Here is a 23,651-nt window from a genome sequence, read left to right on the forward strand (position 1 = left end):
TGTAGGGATGTTGTTGGTCCTTTGTCCACCCATCCACTTTACCAAATTGGTACACCAAATTCCCCAGCTACTGTGAATGCTAGCCCTCAACAGCTCACAGCTGCAGCCTTCTCCAAAGTTCCCCATATGGAAGTTCCCCTAAGGTTTAGCCTTTCTCCAAGGATTGGGTGTAAAGATGAGATAACTTTGTGATGCCATCCACAGTCCCTGTGGGAGCAGCCTGAGTGGGCTTCATCGGCTACAAGCTGGCGACTGAGGTTATGGTTTTAACCTATGATCACAAAGAAAGTGCTAAACTACAAATGTGTGCATGCACATAGAGACAGATTCATATGTTAACACTGACATAAAGCTTATGGAACATATTCAGTTGGATATTATCTTGCCCCACCTTGTGGTCTTTGAAAGCCACACATCCTCAATAATCCCTATGACAATTACAACATAATGTAGCATGGTCAGAGGAAAATGCAAGAGGATTGATATAATGCTTCATTCAGTGTGTTCTAGCAAAGATTCCAAGCTAGTAATTTATACAATTTGATCTGAGCTCTTCAATTAATGCATAGTCTCAGAAACCTGCTACTGGATAATGAGTCATTCGTTTTACCCTTGAAATAGACCAACATATAGGGTTCTTCCCTGTCCCTCCATTTTCAAACCACCTGCTCCATAACTTCTAGCATTCCCACTAAATCCTCAGCTCAAGAACTCAAGTCCATAAAGTATAAGGTTAATAGAGAGGAGTTGCTGCTTTATTGGTGAGAACTAAAGACAGCACAGAAAGATGGTCATTGTAATTAGGGCTCACCAAGTTTCTATGAGTCATCTAACCACATATGAAAATCACCTTGCTAGTATAGAATATTTTTCTGTGCTATTCATTATAATTGACAGCAATTCCATTAACCACAACTTGACCATCTTATTCAGTGTTTAGTCTGCTGTGCATTCTGTTTCTTTAATCTTCAAATAGGGATGGCAACAATAGTAGGTGTCTCTCAAGGTGTTACACACTGAGTAAGGGCTTAGGCCAGTGTTAAGCACACAGTACGTTAGCTGATATTATGTGCAAAGTTATGTATTATGTATCAATAACTGATAAATGTTTTGTCTTTTGATTGTATTTGAATAAACTGTGATGATCAGGGCTAGGTAGAATGAGTGATTAGGAAAATGACAGTTATGCAGATTTTAATTACATTCATAAAGTAAATAAAGCGATCTGGGGTTGTCCACATCCTTTCTTACCTTCCAGATTATAAGTGATTTCATTTTTAAAAGGACACATTTTCTGCAGGTATGTTTAGGACAGGGGAATTCAGGAAAGAGGAAATGAAAGGTTTCAGAAAAAAATACCTATATAAGCTCATAGGGACCTGTACAATAGCCATATTGTTATTGAGTTAAAACTGATCAATAATTACCTATGGAGCATCTGTGCTTGGATTTATCCAATGAAATGAACATGTCCTCTCTTCAATATAGCATAAAATAGATTTTCCACACCAGTGCCTTTGAGAAATGCACAAAATTGCCTGAAGAGAAAAGTATATCATGACTGCCACCTTGTGTTTTTTTGTATTATTAGTCCTCAGCAATCATATATTTTAATACTGCAGCAATTTTTAAAATATACTGGCTTTTACCCTCAGCATTATCTAAAATTCTCTAAGTTGAAAGGAAAATTATGAATTAATTTCTTGGTACCCAATTACTGGCTAGTTAGGTCTTGAAATCAAGAAAAGAACTCATAAAAGATCTAATCACAAGTGTACTTGTATGTTTACTACCAATTTTTAAAATGGAAATAGAAAACTGAGCTTAAATTAGATGTGCTAAATAGCTTATGAAATACTCAAGAGTGGAAATATATACTTCTGTTTAAAATATAATTTTTTTTCCATAATTACACTTTATATTTCTGTTCCTTTGAAAGGTTGCTCACAGTAGGAAGTTTCTAAAACCCTGGAACCTGGCATCAAATATCCTCCTCCTAATACTTAGCCATGTGACCTTAAGCTGGCAACAAACTTACTCTGTATACCACCTCCCTTATCTATCCAATGGGGATGAGCTCAAGAGTACACACCTCCCCAAGCTGCTGTGTTGATTGATGATAGCTCAAGCGATCTTCATCAATTGGGAAGGATGATCAATAACTGATAACTCTTTTTCTGTAGCCAAAATTAGAATGCCTGAGCCAAATTAGCTGTATTGCTAAGAATCAGCAATTGATATTATTGATAATATTGCTAGAAATCAGCCCTTCCTCAAAGTGTTCCCACTGCCCCCCACGCCAGGTACTGATTCCTCCACCCTTTCACTCCTGCTTCTTACTGCCAACATCCTGACATCTTAGCTACTGATGACCATGAAGGACAACTTTTTGCTGAACATGGGGGCCTTTAAATGGTGAATTAGCAGCACATCAAAATTACTCTGGTTCTCTCCTTTTTGAATAGGTGTTGTTTGCCGCTGCATTATTATTACATTATTATTATTATTACATATCAGGCAGGTGGAGAGCAGATTCTTAGTTCATGAAGAAATGCCACTTCTCAGCCCTGAAACAGACTCCCCTATCAGTACATCACTCACAGAGTCTGAATTCAGGACCTAAAACCATGGTGGAATGGAATTCTTAGGTTATCACTCTTGAAAAGGAGGTGAGTATGTTTCATACACATGAGGGTGAACAGATTATTTGATGTCCAAAGAGTGGATTTGAGGAGTCATTGGTGCTTTTCTCCAAAGTTAGTGGTGGTCATGTGACTAGTACAGGATCTGAACCAAAATGATGTGTCCCTTCAGAGTGGAAGCCTTATGTTTCAGTACATGATTCACCACTTTCTCCACCCCTCCCTTGTTGATGTTGGAAGTATGAGTCAAGATTTTTCCTGCAATGGTCTGGATGCCCAGAGTATAAACCCCTCAATAAAGAGCACAGCCCTCCATTGGCATATAGTTTCAACAAAAATAAACTTTTGTTGTACTAATGCACCTAAATGTTGGGGTTTTTTCAGCATCACTGAGCCTATGCCATCACAGAAAATGATAGCTGCACATTGATCCCCTGATCAGCATCCTGCTCTCCCTGCTCTTGATCCCCAGAAAACCCAATGGAAGTCTTTTCCCTTAGTATTTCAATTCCCATCAGAGACACAGGCTAAAGTTCCATGATGACAATGCAGGAATAGCCAGGAAAGAAGAGCACAAAGCCTCTGAAGCCAATCTGTCTGGCTAACTTGGGGCTGTACCACTTAGTAATTAACTCTTGGGTCTGGTGATTTACATTACCTGTGTAAAACTAGGGTAATGGTGTTCACCTGTCCCAGTTACTGTACCTATATAAGAAACTACCCAAAACTTAACACTATCACTGACCACTTATTATATGCATAATGGCTTCTCTGCTCCCCATGCTTGGGGGCTCAGGTGAGAGACTTAAAGACTAGCAGCTGGAACCTTCTAGAGGCTTTATCACAAGTCTGGTGGTAGTTAACAGTTGACCTTCACTCAAACTCTTGTACCCGGCCTTTCCATGAGGCCAATGCTTCCTTGTAACATGTACAAAGAGAAAGCAGAAGCCAAGTCACTTAATTGTGTGTGTGTGTGTGTTTCCACGCGTGCATGTGCTGTGAGGGGGTGTTTAACCAGGAACTGAACCCAGGAGCCCTTAACCACTGAGCCACATCCCCAGCCCCCAGCCCTTTTTTTTTTTTTGAGACAGGGCCTGGAAAAGTTGTTAAGGCTGGCTTTGAACTTGTGATCCTCCTGCCTCGGCTTCCCAAGCTGCTAGGATTACAGGCATGCACCACTACTCCTGCCCCAAATCACTTTTTGTCACCCAGCATCACTTCCACCAAATTCTGCTACTCAAAACAACCATAAAATCCTGCCAGGCTCATAGAGAGTGTAAGTAGACTGCTTATTTAGAGAATAGCAAGGCTTGAGTAGGGTACATGGGATCAGGAATACTGCAGTGGCCACTTTTAAAGAAAATCAAAGCTGCCACACTTGCAGTTAAGGTTGAGAAGACTGACAGAATAATTTGCTTAGGACGGTGAATGGGTATGTGCTGGGCGATAGAGCTTCACACACTACACATGGCTAGTCTCTGTAACCACCTCCCTGTCAGCTTTCACTCTACTTCTTCACAGCCAGGTTTCCCTTCCATGGTAATGCAAAGGACCCCTTAGCACAGACCCCAGACCAAACCAAGGCAACCCCCAAACAGGAGGAATTACGGAGTACGGTTGGCCCCTGTGGCTTCAACAAGATCTATTCATACAACAATCTTGACACAAGGAAACTTCCCACAAAGAGGGCATCATCTGTGGGAAGGCTCACAGGCTCAGGATAAGCTAGCTTCTTTCTATATTTTTTCCTTATAAAAGACTTAAGATACTTTCAAGCTGTGTGTTATCCAAGATAATTGATTCACACATGCACAATGGTGTCTTTTTTAGCAAGAGATCTGCAAGGATGTGTTAGAACTCTTTAAAAAGTAGTGATAGGATATTCTGTGGTTTCTATTTCTTGGTGCTGAGGGTTGGACGCAGGTCCTTGTGCTCTGCATGTGCTCCACCACTGAGTTATACACCCAGCCCACATTCACTTTCTTAAAAAATAAAAGTATAAAAAGACTGTCAAACTATATGATATCTTTTTTAGAGCAGATATTAGATCAAAGTGAGAGGAACTTCAAGCAGCAGGCTGTTTTATTATAAAGTGCTCATGAGGCAGAAACGACAGGATCACATCAGCTGTTCTTTTAGTTCACTCCTCAAAAACAATTTTTTGTTAGTGGTGCTGTGTGTATTAGATACCATGTGCCTCCTCATCACTGAATTACCAAGACCAGAATGGTCCAGGAAAACAGGCTTGGCCAATCTGAAAGCGGCTGAGTTACAAGAACATGCCCCAGAGACTGCCACTTTTAGCCACTTTATAATGTGTGCCAAGAACCTTAAATGGGCCGGGCGCAGTGGGGTATACCTATGATCGCAGTGGCTCAGGAGGCTGGGACAGGAGGATTACGAGTTCAAAGCCAGCCTCAGCAAAAGCGAGGCACTAAGCAACTCAGTGAGACCCTGTCTCTAAATACAAAACAGGGGATGTGGCTCAGTGGTCAAGTGCCCCACGGTACCCCCGCCACCTGCAAATAAAAAAAAAGAAAAAAAAACTTACATGGATCTTAAGTGTAGCTTGAAATCTAGCAAGTTGCTGCCAGTTTGATGATATGAAATTGGCTTAACTAAGTATCTCAACCACCAAATTTCTGGGTGGTACCTGAATATTCCAGATCTCACAGTCACTAAAGTTAAAAATGTGAAGTCAAACCCCACAACCTTACAAACTGGCAGTTCATGGTTTACGCCATACTTAATCTTGCAATGTACATTGTGTTATCATTATCAACCAAGTTTCCCAAGCATTCTTAACACCACTTAGCTTGGCTGGGTGACACTTTACCAGGAATACATACCCAGAGACAAATCATGCTGTATTTAAACAATTTATGCACCTACACATACAAGACAATCATTAAAAGCCATCCAATATTAGTGACATTCTTTAGATTCTTGGAAGCATTTCTAAATTATAGATGAAGGCCTACAGCTAATATCAATTCCTCATCTTCCAACCTACTAAATTTCTGGCTTACCCATTTTTCCCATCAATCATTCTTATATTTACCTGTGTACCAACCCTTCCCTTTTCAAAAGTCTTTAATAGCTAAATTCACCTTTCTTATGTATTTGAATACGCTATCTTGAAAAAACCAGTGAGCATTCAAACAAAAAATCTACCTTTCATTAAATGTTTCTGAATTTCCTATTTCTCCAACTAGGAGAAACCTACTTTTGTTCCTTTTATTGGAAATGCACAGCTTGGGTTATTGCTCTGGAACAGGGACCGAGGTCTGTTTATAAAGTTTTAATAGAATGCAGCCATGCCCATTAGTTTATATATTGTCTATGTAACCACTTTGGTACAACAGTAGAGCTGAACAATCACACCAAAGATCACTTCATTTAAAAGTTTGACCTCAGTTCTGGAAAAATAGTCTCCAGGAGGGTCAATGGCTCAACCTACAAAAGAAAAAACTGAATCACTATATTACACAATAGAATGGTCCCAAACTCCTATAAAGGATTCACATCTCCAGCCTACTGTAAGGAATGTGGGCAGAACTAAGAGGGCAATCACAAGAGGACCACACTAGGATGAGACAAGGACTGGGAGACCACATGTGCATGAGGCCCAAACATCTTCCAAATAGTTCTTGTAGATTTCAGACCATTCCCTCTTGGCCTAGCTCACTGTATCCTCCTTACTGTGATATGGCACAGCTATTCCATTTCTAGTTACCTCTAATGACAGAACTGTAGGAATACAAATAAGTAGAACGAAGTTTTAGGTATGACTTTTATTTTTTTCATGCCCAAGTAGGCCTAAGTGGTTGACTTTCACTGCTCCCCTGACTGTCTCCAGTGCCTCTACACCCCAAGAAGAAACATCTACTTTCACTTCACGGCTTGGAGAGTGCCTACGCTTTGGCAGCTGACTTATAATGGCTCAGAGTGCGAGCGGAAGGGTCAGTGGCATTGATCCACTTGGGCATCCAGTAATGGGTCAGCCAGTCAGCCCGGCCTGGATAGTGTTGTTCAAAGATTTGACGGTAATAATAGCCTTCTTTAGTTTGAGGAGTGTTGAAGGGGAATTTTTGGGCTGCAGCTGCCATCATCGCATCGTCAACCTGTAAGAATAAGAGTGTAAGAGCAGAACAGCCTTTTAAATGGCATGGAAATACCTGTGTTTGCTGTTACCACAAAACCAAAATAAAGAGAAAGCATGACAATAAATTGTACAATAAATTGTACACACATCACTTGGAAAATGCTACAATATCCATAACATGCACAGCTATAATTAACTTTCAAAAAGTATTCACATGCATATTTCCAATACTTAGAGGTTATTTTATTCACTTGTGTCTAATGTCTGTAAGTATCCCAAAATAGGTTAAATGGCCAGTGCTGATTAGTAAGCCTCCCCTCTCCCTCTTTCAATTCTAAATACTACTTTATAAACCTTCTTTCCTTATTTCTTACATAATTATTTTAAAAGAGATGCTATTTATAGAGATTATGACTCTCTCCTACAGACAGCAAACATTCAAACTAAACATGAAAAGAACTGAGATTCCAGATCTGCATCTAAATTATTCTATTGCACAAACTAAAGATCTCGTACCTGATGTTCGACATATTCCTGTAAAATCTGAAACCAGGAATTCTTAACTGAGGTTATCCCATCACTGAAGGCCTCTTTGGGTCGCCAGAGAATCTCCTTAGGAATCAAGTTGGAGTCTTCAAATGCCTCTCTCAGGAGATGTTTCTCTATCCCATTCTGACATGAAAACAGAAGAAGCATTAGCAAAAGTCACAGATGTAACCTGAGAGCAACAGGCAGTATTTACGTTGACTTGATTTTACCTACTTTTGGAATTCTCATTTCTGGTGGCAGAGACAAGTAATAGGAAGAAAAGCGATGATCCAGAAATGGAACTCTCAGTTCAAGGCTTAAAGGAGAAAATTGAAAGATCTAAGTCAAAATGGGTATTGAGCACCTGTCAATTTAGGTTCAGGCTCAGAACTTCCGAGCAACGGAACCAGATTGATTAATGTTGGGATTATAGAGCCATTTCAACAACCTCCTACTGACTGTTCTACACTAACAGATGAATACAGAAATCTTCATTCAAAATAATAAATATCATTTCATCTATTGTGTGTGATTATAATTTTGAGACTATTACTTTTACTTTCCCTTATATGAAAAGTTAAATGTATAACTTGAAAAGCAGAAAAAGTTAAGGATCATGAGTGAGCTGATAATTAAGAATATACGTTGTTTGGAACTGACTCCAAGTTTTTTCTAGATGAGATAATTTCTTCTCTTATTAACAACTGCAATAACAATTCAGTATTTTTTAACCACTGATTAATATTTTCATATATAGTATGCAAAAGAAACCAATGTTTCACAATATTCCATCAAATGCCACATTATCTGTTCCCTGAATCCTAATGACTCTGGTTAGGGCAGACAGAATAGGGTATTAATCATGCATCAGGCTTATTCCCTATCTCCCATATAATTATTTCCTAAACTCTATCTCCCATGTAATTATTTCCTAAATTAAGTGTGATTCAGTAGAAGAAACTAAAATATTTAACGCCAGTTGTTTATCACATAAAGAGTCGTCAATTCTCCAATGACCAGTTAAAACATGAAAACTTTAGCCAAGGGGGACGAGAACCCTGGTTTTATAATCTAATAAAACTTTCCTTATCTTTGTGCCCTTAGAGTCACTACAGCATCAAAGAGGCATGGTGGGCACTCAATACTTGTTATATGGAGTTTACAGCCTTAGCTTTTTCTAAAAAGACTTAAAAATAGTTCTAGCTGCCTTCCCTGTGGGTCAGATGTAGAATGTTATTAAACTTTAAAGACGGAAACTGTCTGAGGCAACCCACAGAAGACTCCTCCTCCCCATTACCACAATAGCACTTTGACTTCAGCCCAATACTTGGGGACTAAGTTAAGAAACCAGTTTCATTTGTTCCATAAAAGTCATACTTAACTACATATATACCGACTGGGAAAAAAAAAAAAAAAATTGGCCACTGATCTTTTTCCATTTTTGAAGACTGGTTTTTTTCTTAAACAATTGTCAAGTTACCCGTGGGCAGCAGTAGTCCTGTCTGCACGGAGAACATCAAACAAATAGAGTTCCTTCAGAAGCCTCTCACTCTCTTCCTCAGCCTTTTCAGGAGAAGGTGCCTATTTTACAAAGAAAGAACAGAACAACAGCTTTGTTTGTGGCATACCAAACTACTTTTACTTCTCCCTTTTAAGCATATTCCAACACTAAAGGTAGGTAAGATAGAAAGCAAAGCAAGGGGAAGGACAGGAGTAAATGTCTGGTTAGAGACAGGCAATGCCTTATAAAACACACCTACCACAACTGCTAACATTACAACAGATAAAACAGATGAAGACATAGAAAGGTGATTGTAACTTTGTTCATTTTAAAGAATGAAAATCATCTGATACTATTATTAAGACTTCTTTCTTCCCCAAAGAAATACGAAACAGACACTATTGATTTCCTCATAAATTCAGAAGGTACTTAGAAAAGTCACTGCTAACACTGAAAAGGACAGATAATAGAAAACAGTCAAATGTTTCCTACTAGCACAAATGTCCTCTGCTTCAGAGTGCTCACCTTGTGGAAATAAATGTAACCCTGCGTAAGTTCATCAGATCCCTCTCCAGAAAAGATCACCACACTGTCTGTGTTCTTCCGAATATACTTGGAAATTAAATACATGCCTTAAGTAAGAAAGAAATCAATGTTAATGTCAACATAACCCTCCACCAAAAATATCTTTTTATTTGGCTTTCAGAAACAACTGCAGGTTTTACTATTATACTAGACTTTGTATTAACAGAAAATAGTTTCCAAAATAATGACCTTACACAGAGATAAGCCATTTATATGTACTTAATTCAAAAGTTGTACCATTGCAATAAACAGCCAGAAATCATTCTACAATTTTGTAAACAAGCTTAAAATTTCTAATGTTTTTAGACCAAGAACATACACCTTGAAATTTTGCTAAACTGAATAATATTCAAACACATAAAAATCATGCTTTACATGCTGGTATTAATACACAAAAATAAGGGTTTTACTATGATTTAGATATGTCATTTGTTCCCCAAGGGTTCATTGTAGGCTTGGTCTATAGTGTGGCCATGTGACAGGTGGTGGGATCTGTAAAAGGTGGGCATGCTAAGAGCTGGGTGGGTCATTGGAGACATCCCCGTGTAAGGGAAGGGACTGATGTAGTTCTCATGAGACTCTTAGCTCTGGGAAGGGCTAATTATTATAAAAGAGCCCTTTCCTGAGTGCTGGCCTCCTGTGTCTCCTTGTAATCTCTCGCTCTCATGCATGTTCCCACCTGGATGCAATCCACCATGAGGTGGCACAGCTGGGGGGGTCTTGCCAGGCTGCCACACTGTTTGAACTTTCAGCCTCCAAACTTCAACTTAAATTAACTCCTTTTTTAAAAAAAAATTTTAATATTTATTTATTTATTTTTTAGTTCTTGGCGGACACAACATCTTTGTTTGTATGTGGTGCTGAGGATCGAACCCAGGCCGCATGCATGACAGGCGAGCGCGCTACCACTTGAGCCACATCCCCAGCCCAAATTAACTCCTTTTAAGTTATCTAACCTCAGGTATTTCATTACAGTCACATAAAATACACTAACAGAGGTAGTTTAGTTTTAATTTTTTTGGACTGACTTCACCCAAGACTCCCATTTACAAATTTTATATAGTTAAGGCAGCTACATAAGTTATTGAAACATGTCTGCTTGATCCCTGCTCCACATCTTCCTAAACCAGTGTTCTCTCTCTTTTTTTTCCCCTCAGGGCTGAGGAACTCAGAGCCTTGTGTGTACTAGGCAAGTGCTCTGCCACTGAGCTAAATCCCCAACCCGAGTGGTCTCTTTTAAACCTTTCTTTTAATTACCTCCCTCTCCTCAAGGGAAACTTTTAAACTCCCCCTGCTAATCCTACCCCCAACCCCATTAAATTTCAGTAACACAGATAAATTGTGTATCTACTTACTCACTGTAATGTCTTAGAGGGCAAGAGATGTTTTTTTTTTGTTTTGTTTTGTTTTTGTCCTCCAAGTTAAATGTTTTTAAAAAGAGGATTATCTAAGCTACTGTTATTTTACAGGCTTAACAACATTGGCTTTTTTTTTTTTTGATTTGGGGTACACTTTCTATATCAATATGTATCCATCAGATAAAACTAGCATTATTTGTAAAGCTAAATAACTGCTAGTGACTGAAGTTGTAGATGGAATATTTACCAAAATACATCTAAAGTAAGAATTCCTTAAGGAAAATAAATTACAACATGCACGTAATCCCGCATTTTCCAAAGACTAGTGTTCCATCCATGTATCCATGGGGGACTGTTTCAAGGACCCCTTCCTTGTGAATACCAAAATTCACAAATGTTCAAGTCCTTTATATAATATGGACAGTATCTGCATACAACCCCACACAACTTACTGTACACAGGCATGACTCATTTTATTATGCTTTAGCTTTATTATGATTCAGATATTTTGTTTCTTACAAACTTATTTTCCCAAGAGCTCAGATGACTATTAGCATTTTTTTAGCAATAGAGAATTTTATAATTAATGTACATATATTTTTCAGACAATGCAGCTGCATACTTCACAGATCACACAGTTCAGTGTAAATATATCTTTTTATGTACTGGGAAACCAGAAACTTCATGATTCAATTTCTAGTAGTATTTGCATTACTGAAGAGGTCCAGAACTGAAATCATAATCGCTCTGAGGCATAGTATGTCTGTGCTTTAAGTCATCTTTAGATGACTTATAATACCTAATACAAACAATGTAAATGCTATGTAAATAGTTGTTATACTATACTGCTTAGAGAATAATGACAAGAAAAAAACAGTCTACACAAGTTCAGTACAGAATTATTTTTTTTTCCAAATATTGTTAATCCTCGATTGGTTGAATCTAAGGATGAGGAACTCACAAATACAGAAGGCCAACTGATAGCCCAAGAAACTGCACAGTGAAACTAGAGAAACAAGGAGGAAAAAGGGTGAAAAATTGTATCCACTCTTTGGGGAAATATAAACAGTGACAACATAAATGTGGAGTCTAAACTGCGCATTTAGTATTTCCTTCACTCCAAAAGAAATCTATGGAATTGTTAAGTGATCTTAAATAATTTGTAATATAGGACTTTTGTTTGTACTCATTCTTTTTTTTTTTTTAAGATATTTATTTTTTAGTTGTACTTGGACCCATTACTTTTATTTTATTTATTTATTGCTTTATATGGTGCTGAGGATCGAACTCAGGGCCTCAATTATGCTAGGCGAATGCTCTACCGCTGAGCCACTCACTACCCCAGCCCCATGAACTCATTCTTAAATAACATTTCTTAAACTAAAGGCCCATGTGTTGAAAGCTTGGCTCCCAGCCTGTGGAGCTACTGGAAGACAGTGGGACCTTTAGGAAGTGGGAGCGACTGGAAGGAAGTAGATGAGTGGGGTGTGCATGGAAGGAGTTATTGGGACCCTAGCCCCTCCCCTTTTTTTTCCTTCTGGGTCAGCATGAGGAGAACAGCTTTACCCTAACATGTGCTGTCTTTTGCAATGTTCTGCCTCACCTCAAGAACAACAGAGCCAACTGATTAGGAATGAAACTTTTGAAACCAAGAGCTTCAAAATAAACCATTTTTCCTTTTAAATTAATTGTTTCAGATATCTGTCACAGCAGAAGAAAGCTAACACATCAATTCTTGAAATAATTTTTTAAAACCTCATTATTTGTCTTCAGTATTAAAAAAAAAACTTTTTAATAACATAAAATATCTTACCTACTGATGCTCGAACTGTTGTAATGTCATAAGTTTCCAAGGAAAATATAACTTCATCCAGGGCCTGAATACCCTCCTCAGAGTTAAAAAGGACTTCATGATGTTCACTTCCAATATGATTTGCCACCTGATTAAAGAAATATTCAAATTCTTTTAAAGGAAATAACCCTGAAAATGAAACAGATAGTACCTCACAAAACAAGATGAATTTAGTAGTGAAAAATAAACAAGGGAAAATAAGAAAAAATAATTCCCCAGGTCACCACAGTAAGAAGAAATAATTCTCCAGGCCACCACATTCAAGCCCCATGCTGCCAAGTGCCTCTGCCTGTTCCTGACCTCTCAACCACAAGAAGTAAATCTCCCATCAGCCCCTCCCACTTCAAGACTAAAACCTAAGAGTCAAGAGGCTCCCAATTAGTATCCCTCACTCCCCACCAATTTTATCTAATCTAGTATCTTTCTCTAGTTCAACGTGCTTCCACTTTGAACTTGGTCTCCTTTTTATACTCCTAAAATGTCTAATATTAGACCCTGGGCGTTATTCCTACATAGAATGGCCCTTGGCTCCTTCTATTTTCTCAGGCTGTTTTGCAATCAACTCTCATTGAGATTGATTTCTAGCTCTTTCTTATCCATTCTAAGTTCTTCCAGATCAAGAACCAGATGTCCCACACTGAATATGTACAAGCCCCCTCTGCCCATAGGTCAAAACATTATGACTTATTAAAAAGAAACCAAAAAATAGAAACAGCTAATATTCACTACTTATTACATATGCTAGGTTCTACTCCACATATTTCAAATGAATTTATATATATATATATATATATATATATATTTTTTTTTTTTTACCTCAAAACTATCCCATTATAGACACTTTTATATCCATTACATAAGTAAGGACTTTCATGGTAGAGCCAGGATTCGAAACCAGCAGCTAGTCCCCAAGCCACAATCATACCACCACACCAAGCCCTTACTTTCTGAAGTACAGAAATACTATTACAGGGTCTTTGTGAGGATTACATGGGTCATGGTAGATGACAGTACCTAGAGGACACTATTCAACTCAGCTGATGTTCAAAAGGCATTTCAATCTATTTTAACATATTTAATTCAAAACAATTACTAGGGTCAAAAGAGTGGTACAAATAGAATCTATGCTTGATTTTCATTCTAATAACAAGACTGCTGTAATACATAATGGGCAAAGACAGCGTTTTTACCTTACATTTTTTAAAATTTTATTTTTAGTAAATTATTAATTTATTGTAATTTGTCTTACATGATGGCAGAATGCAATTCATTTCATATTACACATATAGAGCACAATTTTTCAAGTCACTGATTGTACACAGTGTCTTACCTTTCTAGCAGCCAGTAAATCGGGGCTGTCCTCCATGCCAATTGCAAATGTCTGGAGAGCATACTGTACTTGGGCCTCTTTTAGTTGCTTCAGCAGAGTGGCAGCAACCAAGCTGGAGTCCAAGCCTCCTGCAGAAAAAAAGAGCATGTTAGGTGCTTAGCATTAGACAGGGATGCATATGATATACATCTGGACTGTAGTTTTACTATTTAAGATCCCCAAGTTTTTTAAATTAAAATGAACCTTAATAAGAGAAAAATGTTTTTATTGGACACTTGATAAGGTAACTATATGAAATGGTTAAAATCACTAGAGTTCTAAAGAATGTGTACTAACTAGCTCTTACACTAGTAATACAACAACAGTGTAATTCTAAGTTACAGTATTAATATGAATATTAAATAGCTTACAAAAAACTTTTATGTCCTATAATAAAGGAAAGATTAAATCTTAGAACAAAAATATTTTATAGTCAAACCTCAGGGTGGCTACAAATCATTTCACTTAAACAAACATACAAAAAATATTACTAGTTTTTTTTTTTTTTTTTTAAAAAAAGATCTCACCTGATAAAAGGCAACCAATACGTCTGTCTGTCATCAAACGCTTCTTAACAGCATTGTCAAAAAGGATGCGGAGGTTGCTCTTCACGGTTTCTATCTCAAAACCTATAAACACAAAGTAAATGAAACAGCTCCAGAAAGGCTGGGGCTTCGTTAGTTATTGAAATGAGGTCCACAATCACCCACTTCCACCATGATGGCAATCTCTCAACTGGGGAGCCTGCCAAATCCCAATGTATCACCTCCAAGTGAATTAGGAAACATACTGGCATGAGAACATGACCATTTTCCTTTGGTGGGGGTGCTGCAGGGGTGGGTGGGCTTTTGTTACCTGGGAAGAGTTTCTCCACACTGTCATAGAGGATATGCAGAGGCTCATCCCTACAGTGATGATATTTAACCATTTCCACAGATGCGACTTTGCCATTTGGTTTTAAATCCAAAACTTCATAATGTCCCGGAAGAAAAGGCTCCACTTTTAAAAAAGGAGCTGTGGAGTGTTTCAATGTAACAAGACCTGCAAATCCAAAAAGATAATATTCAAATAAGGGAACACCTCATAGTAACTAAGTAACATCCTATAAATTCCTACTTATTTCCCGCCTTTAATATACATCCATGTCCATTATATAAGTAAAATGGAGGTGGGGGTTAATCAGCCAAAGTTCTACCATCTACTTACTAGGGAGATTAAAGTGGCATAGTGACATACAGCAAAATTACACTAATTTGTAGTAATTCAAAACAACGGAAGAACCTCCAACCTTCCCTTTCCCTAGCTTGAATTTCTGATCAGGAAAATCTTATTTTCTACAATAAAGCAAACAAACACAAAAAGAAAGGATACAATTAAAGGGAAAAAGGAGGAATTTAAATGTTAATTTTATGATATAATGGCAGTCATTTCTTTGTCATCACTGAGGTATTTTAAGAAAAGATCCTTTAACAAGCAAAATGCTCCGCTGTTAATATGTAAAAGTCACACATCTATCCCACAATCATCTTTATATACCATGTATGCATAAAAGCAGACAACTTAAATTTCTTCAGTAACTTTCTACAGGCAGTTACTAAACAGACATCACCATTACCTTTGACAGGAAAGTCAATGTTTTACTGCCTATCTCTACAGAATACACAGCAGGATTTACTACCTGAGCTTATTAACCCAGTAATCTCTGACTACAAAGATCAGACAAAGGACCCACATGTTCTCACTAGCTCCCAGAGCTCAAGTGAGTTACATACCCCTGCAAGGGCTACAGGGTAATGAAAAGGCTTTAAGTAGAATGTATCAAGATCAAAATGGGTATGCAAAAGGGCACGGGTTAAGGATACAGACAAGAAAATCAAGAAATTTTAGACAAATTGGACTGAGACTATATAGTTCCATATCAAGAGCCCATAAGGTCTAAAGGAGACCCAGTAGAAGTAGGAATCTTTTTTTTTTTTTTTTTTTAAGTAACTTTGAAATCTGGAAAGTAAGTTCTCCTACTTTCTTCTTTTTCATGATTGTTTTGGCTATTCTGGGCCCCTTATAAGTCAGTATGAATTTTAGAGTCAGCCCGTCAATTTCTATAAAAAGTCATCTGGGTTTCTGACAGAGATTGCACTGAAGAGTACTGTCATCTTAACAATGTTGAGTTTTTGATCCATAATCATGGGATACTTTTGCATTTATTTATATTTTATTACATTTTTAATCATGTTTTACAATATTCAAAGTACAAGTTTAGCACCTCTTTGGTTAAATTTATTCCTAAGTACTTTATTTTTTTGATGCCATTATAAATGGAATTGTTTTCTTTCATTTTCAGAATATTCACTGCAAAGTGTATAGTGCTTACTGCATATGTCAATCAAATACACTGTTCGTACACTGATTTTGTATACTGCAATCTTGCTGAACATCTTTCTGAGATTTGTATCTAAAATATACAAGGAATTATTACAATTAAGTAATAAGATAGATGACTCAATTACAAATGGGTAATTCAGAAAGGGACAAATAAACTCTTCTGTAGAACAAATAAACTCTTCTGTAAACAGTGGATTACTTGGTGATTTAAAAAAAAAAAAGGAGGGGGGCATCAAGTTAATGACATTCAGTTGAACAACTAAGAAAAAAGAAAAAAGAAAAAAAAAAGATAAATCAGATATTTTTCCCTAGACACATGCTTTCTGATATGCAGTCAATCTCCAAATTCTGATAACATCTATTACTGAAAATAAAGCAAGTAAGTCTGATGTTAAAAAAAAAAAAGTTAATGACATTCAGGAACTTTGAATGCACATTGCTAAGTAAAAGAAGCCAGTCTGATGGGGCTATGTACTATATGAGTATAACTTTAAAATACTCTTGAGAAAATTATAGACATTAAAAAGATCAGTGCTTGCCAGGGGTTCAGGAGCCAGAATAAGAGAAAAGATGATGGTGAATCACAGATATCACAGATTTTTAGGACAATGAAACTATTCTACATGGGTACTTTATGATAGATACATGGTAGTATGCATTTGTTAAATACAAAGAACTATATAATACAAAGAGTGAACCCCAATGTAAACAATGGACAGCTAATATATCAATACCAATTCATCAATCATAACAAATGTAACAGTCATGCAAGATGCCAACAGTGGGGGAAACTAGGAGGACAGAGGGAATATATGGGCACTCCGTACTTACCACTCAAATTTTTTGAGACCATAAACTTCTCTTTAAAAAAAGTCTATTAATTTTTAATGAAATAATCCTCAGCAGGAAGAAAAAAATGGGAAAGACTCTGTAGACATTTCTCCAAATACATACAAATAGCCTATAAGCACATGAAAAGATTCTTGACATCATTGTCAGAAGGGAAATACAAAACCAAAAACACAGCAAGATACCATGTCACACACACTAGGATGGCTAGACTCAAAATATTCACATGTAAGTGTGAGGAGATGGAGAACTGAAACTTTCACATGTTGCTGATGAGAACATAAACTGATACAGCCATTTTGAAAAACAGTCTGTCAATTCCACAAACAATTAAATACAGTGACCATATGATCTAGGAATTCCACTCTTAGGTATATACCTAAGAGAAATAAAAACACATGTCCACAAAAACTTGCACACAAATATTTATAGCAGCATTATTAATAAATGGATAAACAAATGTGGTATGTAATGAAGTATTATTTGGCAATAAAAAGGAAGTGCTCACAACACAGATAAATCTTGAAAATATTCTACTAAGTAAAAGAATTCACAAAATTCCATATAATGATATGAATTTATCCATATGGAATATCCAGAATAGGACATTCACAGAGACAAAAAGCAGATTGGTAGTTGCCAGGGGCTAGAGGATAGGGTAAGGAATGTTGTAGATGACAGATAAAAAGAGAAGGGGAATGATAGATAAAGGGTACAGGATTTCTTTTTGAGGTGATAAAAAATATTCTAAAATTATCTGGAGTGCTGGTTACACATATCTGTGACAGTAGCTATGATAAGGTTCCACAGTGCAATAACTACAGGGCCAACCCTGGGATTACAATATGACACAGGAAAACTTGTAATATACTTCAGGATCAAACTAGATGCAGAGTATATCAGCATAATAAAAACATAAATGTACTATAGACTCATACCTCAAGGATTACAGAATTTAAATATTGGAACAGGGAGGCCCATTCCTCTGTTTAAAAAGAAAACATAGCTTTAAGGATCCATGACAGTCACATGTAAAATTGTCATTGATCCTCCCCAGGGTTTATCAAATATGATTTAGAAGAAAACACAAAACCAGGACACGAACGAAAAATCACAAAAAAATTCCCTCATTACCTTTAGCTTCTGAACACACAGCCAGAAATCCATCTTCTGTCATGGCTTTAAACAAAGGTCTGACTCCATAGGTATCTCTGCCCAGGAACACTTTCTTATTGGCAGTGTCCAATAAAATAAAAGCAAACACCCCATCCAACAGACAAATGGTTTGCTCAATTCCTCCTTTGTCATACAGATGAAGGATTATCTCACCATCCACTTTTGTCTGGTATTCGAATTCAAAATGCTGTTGCAACTTAAGAAACAGAGCAAAACAAAAATGTCAGCATGCTTGTGTGTTCACTAATAACTTTTTATTGCAAAGTTGATTCAGTATTTCTGTGCTTTATAATTATTTCAAGCACTTTAGTGGTTTAGAAGAATTGTGGCATTATCAAAATACAGCTTATTTCAACCTGTGATTCTGGTAGTTCTTTACAACATAAGGTTACTGTCTTAGTTGCTATCTTATAAATGGGATGTACAGTGGCATGTACCAGAACAGTTAAGGCATGTAGGGATGAAAATTCATATTATATACATACTCTGTATGTAATACACCTATATTTACATATACAGTCATCACTTAGTATTCGTGGGGGATTTTTTCCAAAATCCCACCCAGATAACAACATCTGCAGATGCTTGAATTCCTTAAATAAAATGTTGTAATGTTTATTATATATAACCTACAAATATCCTTTGGTATAGTTTAAATTATCTCTAGATTATCTATAATACCTGACACAATATAAATGCATGCTATGTAAATGGTTGTTAGACTATATTGTTTAGGGAACAAGAAAAAAAATTGTACATTCTCAGTACAGAGAAAATTTCCCCCCCAAATATTTTCCATCCAGTTAGTAATCTGTGGATACAGAATCCACAGACATGGAGGGCTGACTGCATATGCCTAAGTTAAGGAAACAGTTCACCCAGTTGCCAAAACACAATGACACTAAAAATGTGTTTTCAGCAACTATGAACTTTTGGTCTGGGAATAGAGTATTGCCTAAGGTTCTTCCTGATCAGCCTCAAAGACCTACCTGTGAAAATTTAAAGCAAAAAAACACCACTTTCTGACAAATAAATGACTCTACCACAATGACAAGTACATAATCCAAAACAAAGCTACGTGTCCTCAGGGGTGAACTACCACATCCAGACTCCACCACTCCAGTGGCATTTAAGCTACTTCTCACTGATAGAGAAAATGACAGTGGGGCTTTATCAGTCCACATGCCCCAAAGGAACAGAAGAGATGGTCACTGCCACCACATGCAGAATGCTTGATTAAACTGTGGTTAATTCAGTGGCTCTCCACTACCACTGACAAACTTCTGAGGGTGTCAAGTCCTTAGTGTGTGCTGCTTTCTTTGTACTAAAACTCACATTGTTGGCTGACAAGAGAGAGAAGTTAGCAGAAACAAAATCAGGTGGAAAGCTTGAATAAACTTAAACATTCAGAACATGCTTCCAATTTTCAAAAAGTAAATCTATAACGTATGACCTATAAATATGCTTCACAGTCTAGCTTACTTCCTAACGTCTGAACCTTGTATCTAAAAGCACTCACAGTCTACACAAAAAAGAGCTTTGGCTACTTCTACAGTGCCCACCACCTAGTCACGCCTCCTTGCTTTGAGAGACTACCAGGATGGTCCTATCATTAGCAGGTGGGATCTGAAAAGATTCCTGGTAACCCTTCGGGGCAGAAATACCTGAAGGATAATTAATCCTAATGCATTTGATGATAATAGCAAGTAATAGCTTTCCAAATCTACCTCCCCCATCTCTAACCTCTTCTCTTTGACCTAAACCTTGCAGGCAATTTATTCAAAGAGTAGAGGGGTCACTTGGTTGACAATTCAATGGTTAAGTACCATTTGCTACTCTCCTAAAAACACATTTCAATGTTTCCCTTTAGATAAAAGCCCCATATCTTTCCACCATCCCAAAGTCATATACTGGCATTTGACTTGGTGGTTGTGGACCCCAGACTTCCATTCAGTCTCCCTCCAATCCCAGCACTCTGTATTTCTGTAGTAGCAATACTTTATTTTCACCCAGACCCCAGAAAAAAAAAAAAAAAAAAAAAAAAAAAAAAGGAGCTTTGTAGCTTATGTTACAGAATACTCTAGATAAGACTAAAATATTTATTTTACTCTTTAGGTAGGCTTCTAGTAGCCCAAACTCAGATACTTGGTAGAAGCAATAGAACTCTGCAAATTCAATATACTTAACTGATTTAGAAAAAAAAAAAAAAATACTTAACTTATAACTTATTAACAAAATTAACAAGTGGTAATTTTGTTTAAGCAAAATAAGGTATTTCTTACTTCATTTAAGGGAAACCCCAGGCCAATACTGCTATAGTATAATGTAGAATTCCCATGATGTATAAGATATTGATTTGACTTCCAAAGACATTTGAACTGCTCCCCTCTTCTCACTCCCACTAGCCTGAAACTCCATTCTTACCTTTTCTCTTCCCCATTTCATCTCCAAGTACCTAGAAAAATGATGACCATGTATATAGACCCTTAATAAATCTGTGAAAGGAATTTTCTAAATAATAAAAAGCTCTGCAAATGAGAAGTCTATTAAGAAAATTCCTATAAGCAAACAACAAGGCAAAAGCTATTGTTCAGAGATAAAAATAGCCAAAGGGTGGCTAGAATATAAATCCCTACCAATGACGATGGAATATATAAAGAAGTTTCAAAAAACACCAAGAAAAATCACAACTAAATGCTTAAACCTTAACTAAAATATGCCTTAAAACCAAACAAAACAAAATTTAAAAAAAAAAATCCAAACAGCTCTTAAAATACTCTTAGAGACACTTGGGAAATTTAAATATGAACTGGATGTTAGATGATATTACTGATTTTTAGGTTTAATAATTGTATTGATGTTAGGTAGAAGAATGTGTGTATTCTTGGGTGACAAATGCTTAAACAGAGAGAGGGAAAGTATCTTCCTATTTGTAACATACTCTCAAATTATTCAGCCAAATAATGAATATATTAATAGATAAAGCATATTATATTAAGAGATAAAGCAAATAAATATTAAGAATTATTTAATCAAGATGCTCATTGTTCTTTTTATTATGTTTAAAACTTTCTCAAGATAAAAAGTTGGGGAGTTGATAAAAAATAACTTATAAATTGTATGTAAATTACTTGTGAAACATTAGCTAAATAATCTTGTATTAGAAGATTCTTGTCAAATTCAGCTTCCTAGGATCCAAATTTCCATCCTCTCACCCACTCTTACCCTGAGAATAAGCTTCACTGGATTAGAAAGTTGTTCCAATTTTAGTACTGCTAAAAGTCTTAATGTTCTTGACTGCATCCAGCCCACCCACATCTCTGTCCTTTGATTCTAATTAAGTATGCAACTACAGTAATACTCAGTGGCAGTATTATGTAAACACTGTAAGTATAGTCATCTCCAAACTACTAAATTCCATACCTTCCTTAAAAACCTCAACTGCTGCTGCCCTTAGAATATTTCTACTTCTTAGCGTGGCTATGAAGTGCTGCTCCATGGTCCTGCCCACCTTCCCAACCCTACCTTCCTTACCTGCCCGCAACTCACTTACTAAGATCCCAGGGCCGCTTCCCACCACAGGGCTATTCCACGTGCAGTCTCCCTCTAAAGAGAGTGATTGTCCCAACCTTGCTTGTCCATCAGGTCTCAGTTCAAGTGCTGCTTCAAGAGCCCTTTTCTAACCACCATCTTGGATGTGGGTCTCCCATATTCATCACCTGTGTATGTGTTCTTTCAGAAAACCTATTATATGAACAAATTTTTTCCTGTTCCCTAATATTTCTTCAGTCAAAATGGGGGGCATTACAAACAGCTGGTCAACCATCACCAACTAGTAAAACCCCAAGCAGCAGCTGGTTTTATCCACTGACGTTTTCAAAACGAAATGCACCTGGACCCCTATGTACATCTCTACAGCAAAAACACTGAACAGAAAAGCAGTCATGACTGCCAAAGAGGACCCAAATACTGAATTTGACAAGAATTTCCAATCTAGGATTATTTGGCTAGAGTTTCATATAAAATTCATATACAATTTGCAAGTTATTTTTGCTTACCTCCTTTCCCAACTTTGAATTTTGAAAAATTTCAAATATGCAGTTTAAAGCAATGAGCACCTAGGTTAAATCAACTGTTAATATTTGCCCATATTTGCATAATATCTCGTACACAAATGCACACAGTCATTATTTAGATGAATTACATGAGAATATGTTGTAGATATTATGATACTTTTCCTCTATATATTCCATAATAAGCTCCACTTAAGTGCAATCTTACCCCTCTTCTTTACCACTGTAACTCCAGTATCTAATACAAAAAACAGCACAGGCACAATTAATATTAAAAATTTTAATAGAAAAAAATTCTAAGAGCTGAATTTTTTTTTTTGTTTTGGTGACCAAGAAAATTCACCTCTTTGTGTATCAGTATCTTGTATACTTGTATGACTAGAGCAAATGTAAAAAGTAAAAAAGCATTATACAAAATATTTTAAAACACTTGACTAGTTTTGAGGTTTTTGCTTACCGCCTTGTGGTTGTAGATTTCACCATTGTAACAGAGCCACAAATAAGGGTATTTCTTCAGTCGAATTGGCTGCATTCCAAATAGTGGATCAACCACCGCCAACCGGTGAAATCCAAAGCAGCAGTTGGTATATCCATTGACGTTCTCAAAACGAAATGCATCTGGACCCCTGTGCGCAATCTTCATAGCACTCAGACACTGAACAGAAAGGCAGTCATCACTGCCAAAGAGGGCCCAAATGCCACACATGGTGCAATGAAGCTATAAACTTTCTATGAAGAGAAAAAGCAGACCAATCAAATATTCAACATCCAATCCAAGCCTGATTAATCCTCCATTCTAGAAACCTGCATTAACCACTTCAAAGGGTGAAACATAAACCATCTTATCTACAGCAATTTTCCATTACGTTGGCAAACACACAGAAGTAGAAGATTTGATTTACTTACAAGTATGCAAAAAGGATGGATGACCTTTGCACCTAACCAGCTACAGCAGCTTTTTCTTTTGCACCCAGGCAAAATCCACATCTCTTCCCACCTTATGATTTGGTGGTCAACTACACCTGGCAGCATCCAGGTAAAATTCAGTCTTTGTAGCCTAGGTTTCCTCCCAAGATACAGACATGCATAAAGGCTACTTCCAGCCTAGCCAAACTTTTTCCACTCCAGAATCACAAAAGCCCTCAACAATCCAGGAAACTATCCTCTTGGGTGTCCTAGACGATTAAATGCCCTCTAACTATACTAACTAACTGTAGTTGGAATATGGCAG

At 37.0% G+C, this 23,651-nt stretch overlaps 1 protein-coding gene across 5 annotated transcripts in view; it reads right to left on the minus strand.

Annotated features, from left to right (window-relative positions):
* Positions 1-6,421: 6,421 nt before the first annotated feature.
* The window catches only part of Asns (asparagine synthetase (glutamine-hydrolyzing)), a 153,988-nt gene continuing 136,758 nt past the window's right edge, over positions 6,422-23,651 (minus strand). For all 5 annotated transcript variants that reach the window (XM_048785974.1, XM_048785973.1, XM_015488241.2 and 2 more), the window contains 11 exons: positions 22,878-23,149; positions 18,306-18,543; positions 14,796-14,981; positions 14,468-14,569; positions 13,902-14,029; positions 12,533-12,659; positions 9,302-9,408; positions 8,756-8,856; positions 7,510-7,591; positions 7,264-7,419; positions 6,422-6,766 (listed from right to left, as the gene is read on the minus strand). In XM_048785974.1, coding sequence (XP_048641931.1) covers positions 6,557-6,766; positions 7,264-7,419; positions 7,510-7,591; positions 8,756-8,856; positions 9,302-9,408; positions 12,533-12,659; positions 13,902-14,029; positions 14,468-14,569; positions 14,796-14,981; positions 18,306-18,543; positions 22,878-23,126 — 1,686 coding nt within the window. In that variant the 5' untranslated portion in view covers positions 23,127-23,149 and the 3' untranslated portion in view covers positions 6,422-6,556. The remainder of the gene's footprint in view (positions 6,767-7,263; positions 7,420-7,509; positions 7,592-8,755; positions 8,857-9,301; positions 9,409-12,532; positions 12,660-13,901; positions 14,030-14,467; positions 14,570-14,795; positions 14,982-18,305; positions 18,544-22,877; positions 23,150-23,651) is intronic.

Source organism: Marmota marmota, unplaced genomic scaffold (assembly GCF_001458135.2).
Source record: "Marmota marmota marmota unplaced genomic scaffold, marMar, whole genome shotgun sequence".
NCBI lineage: Eukaryota > Metazoa > Chordata > Mammalia > Rodentia > Sciuridae > Marmota > Marmota marmota.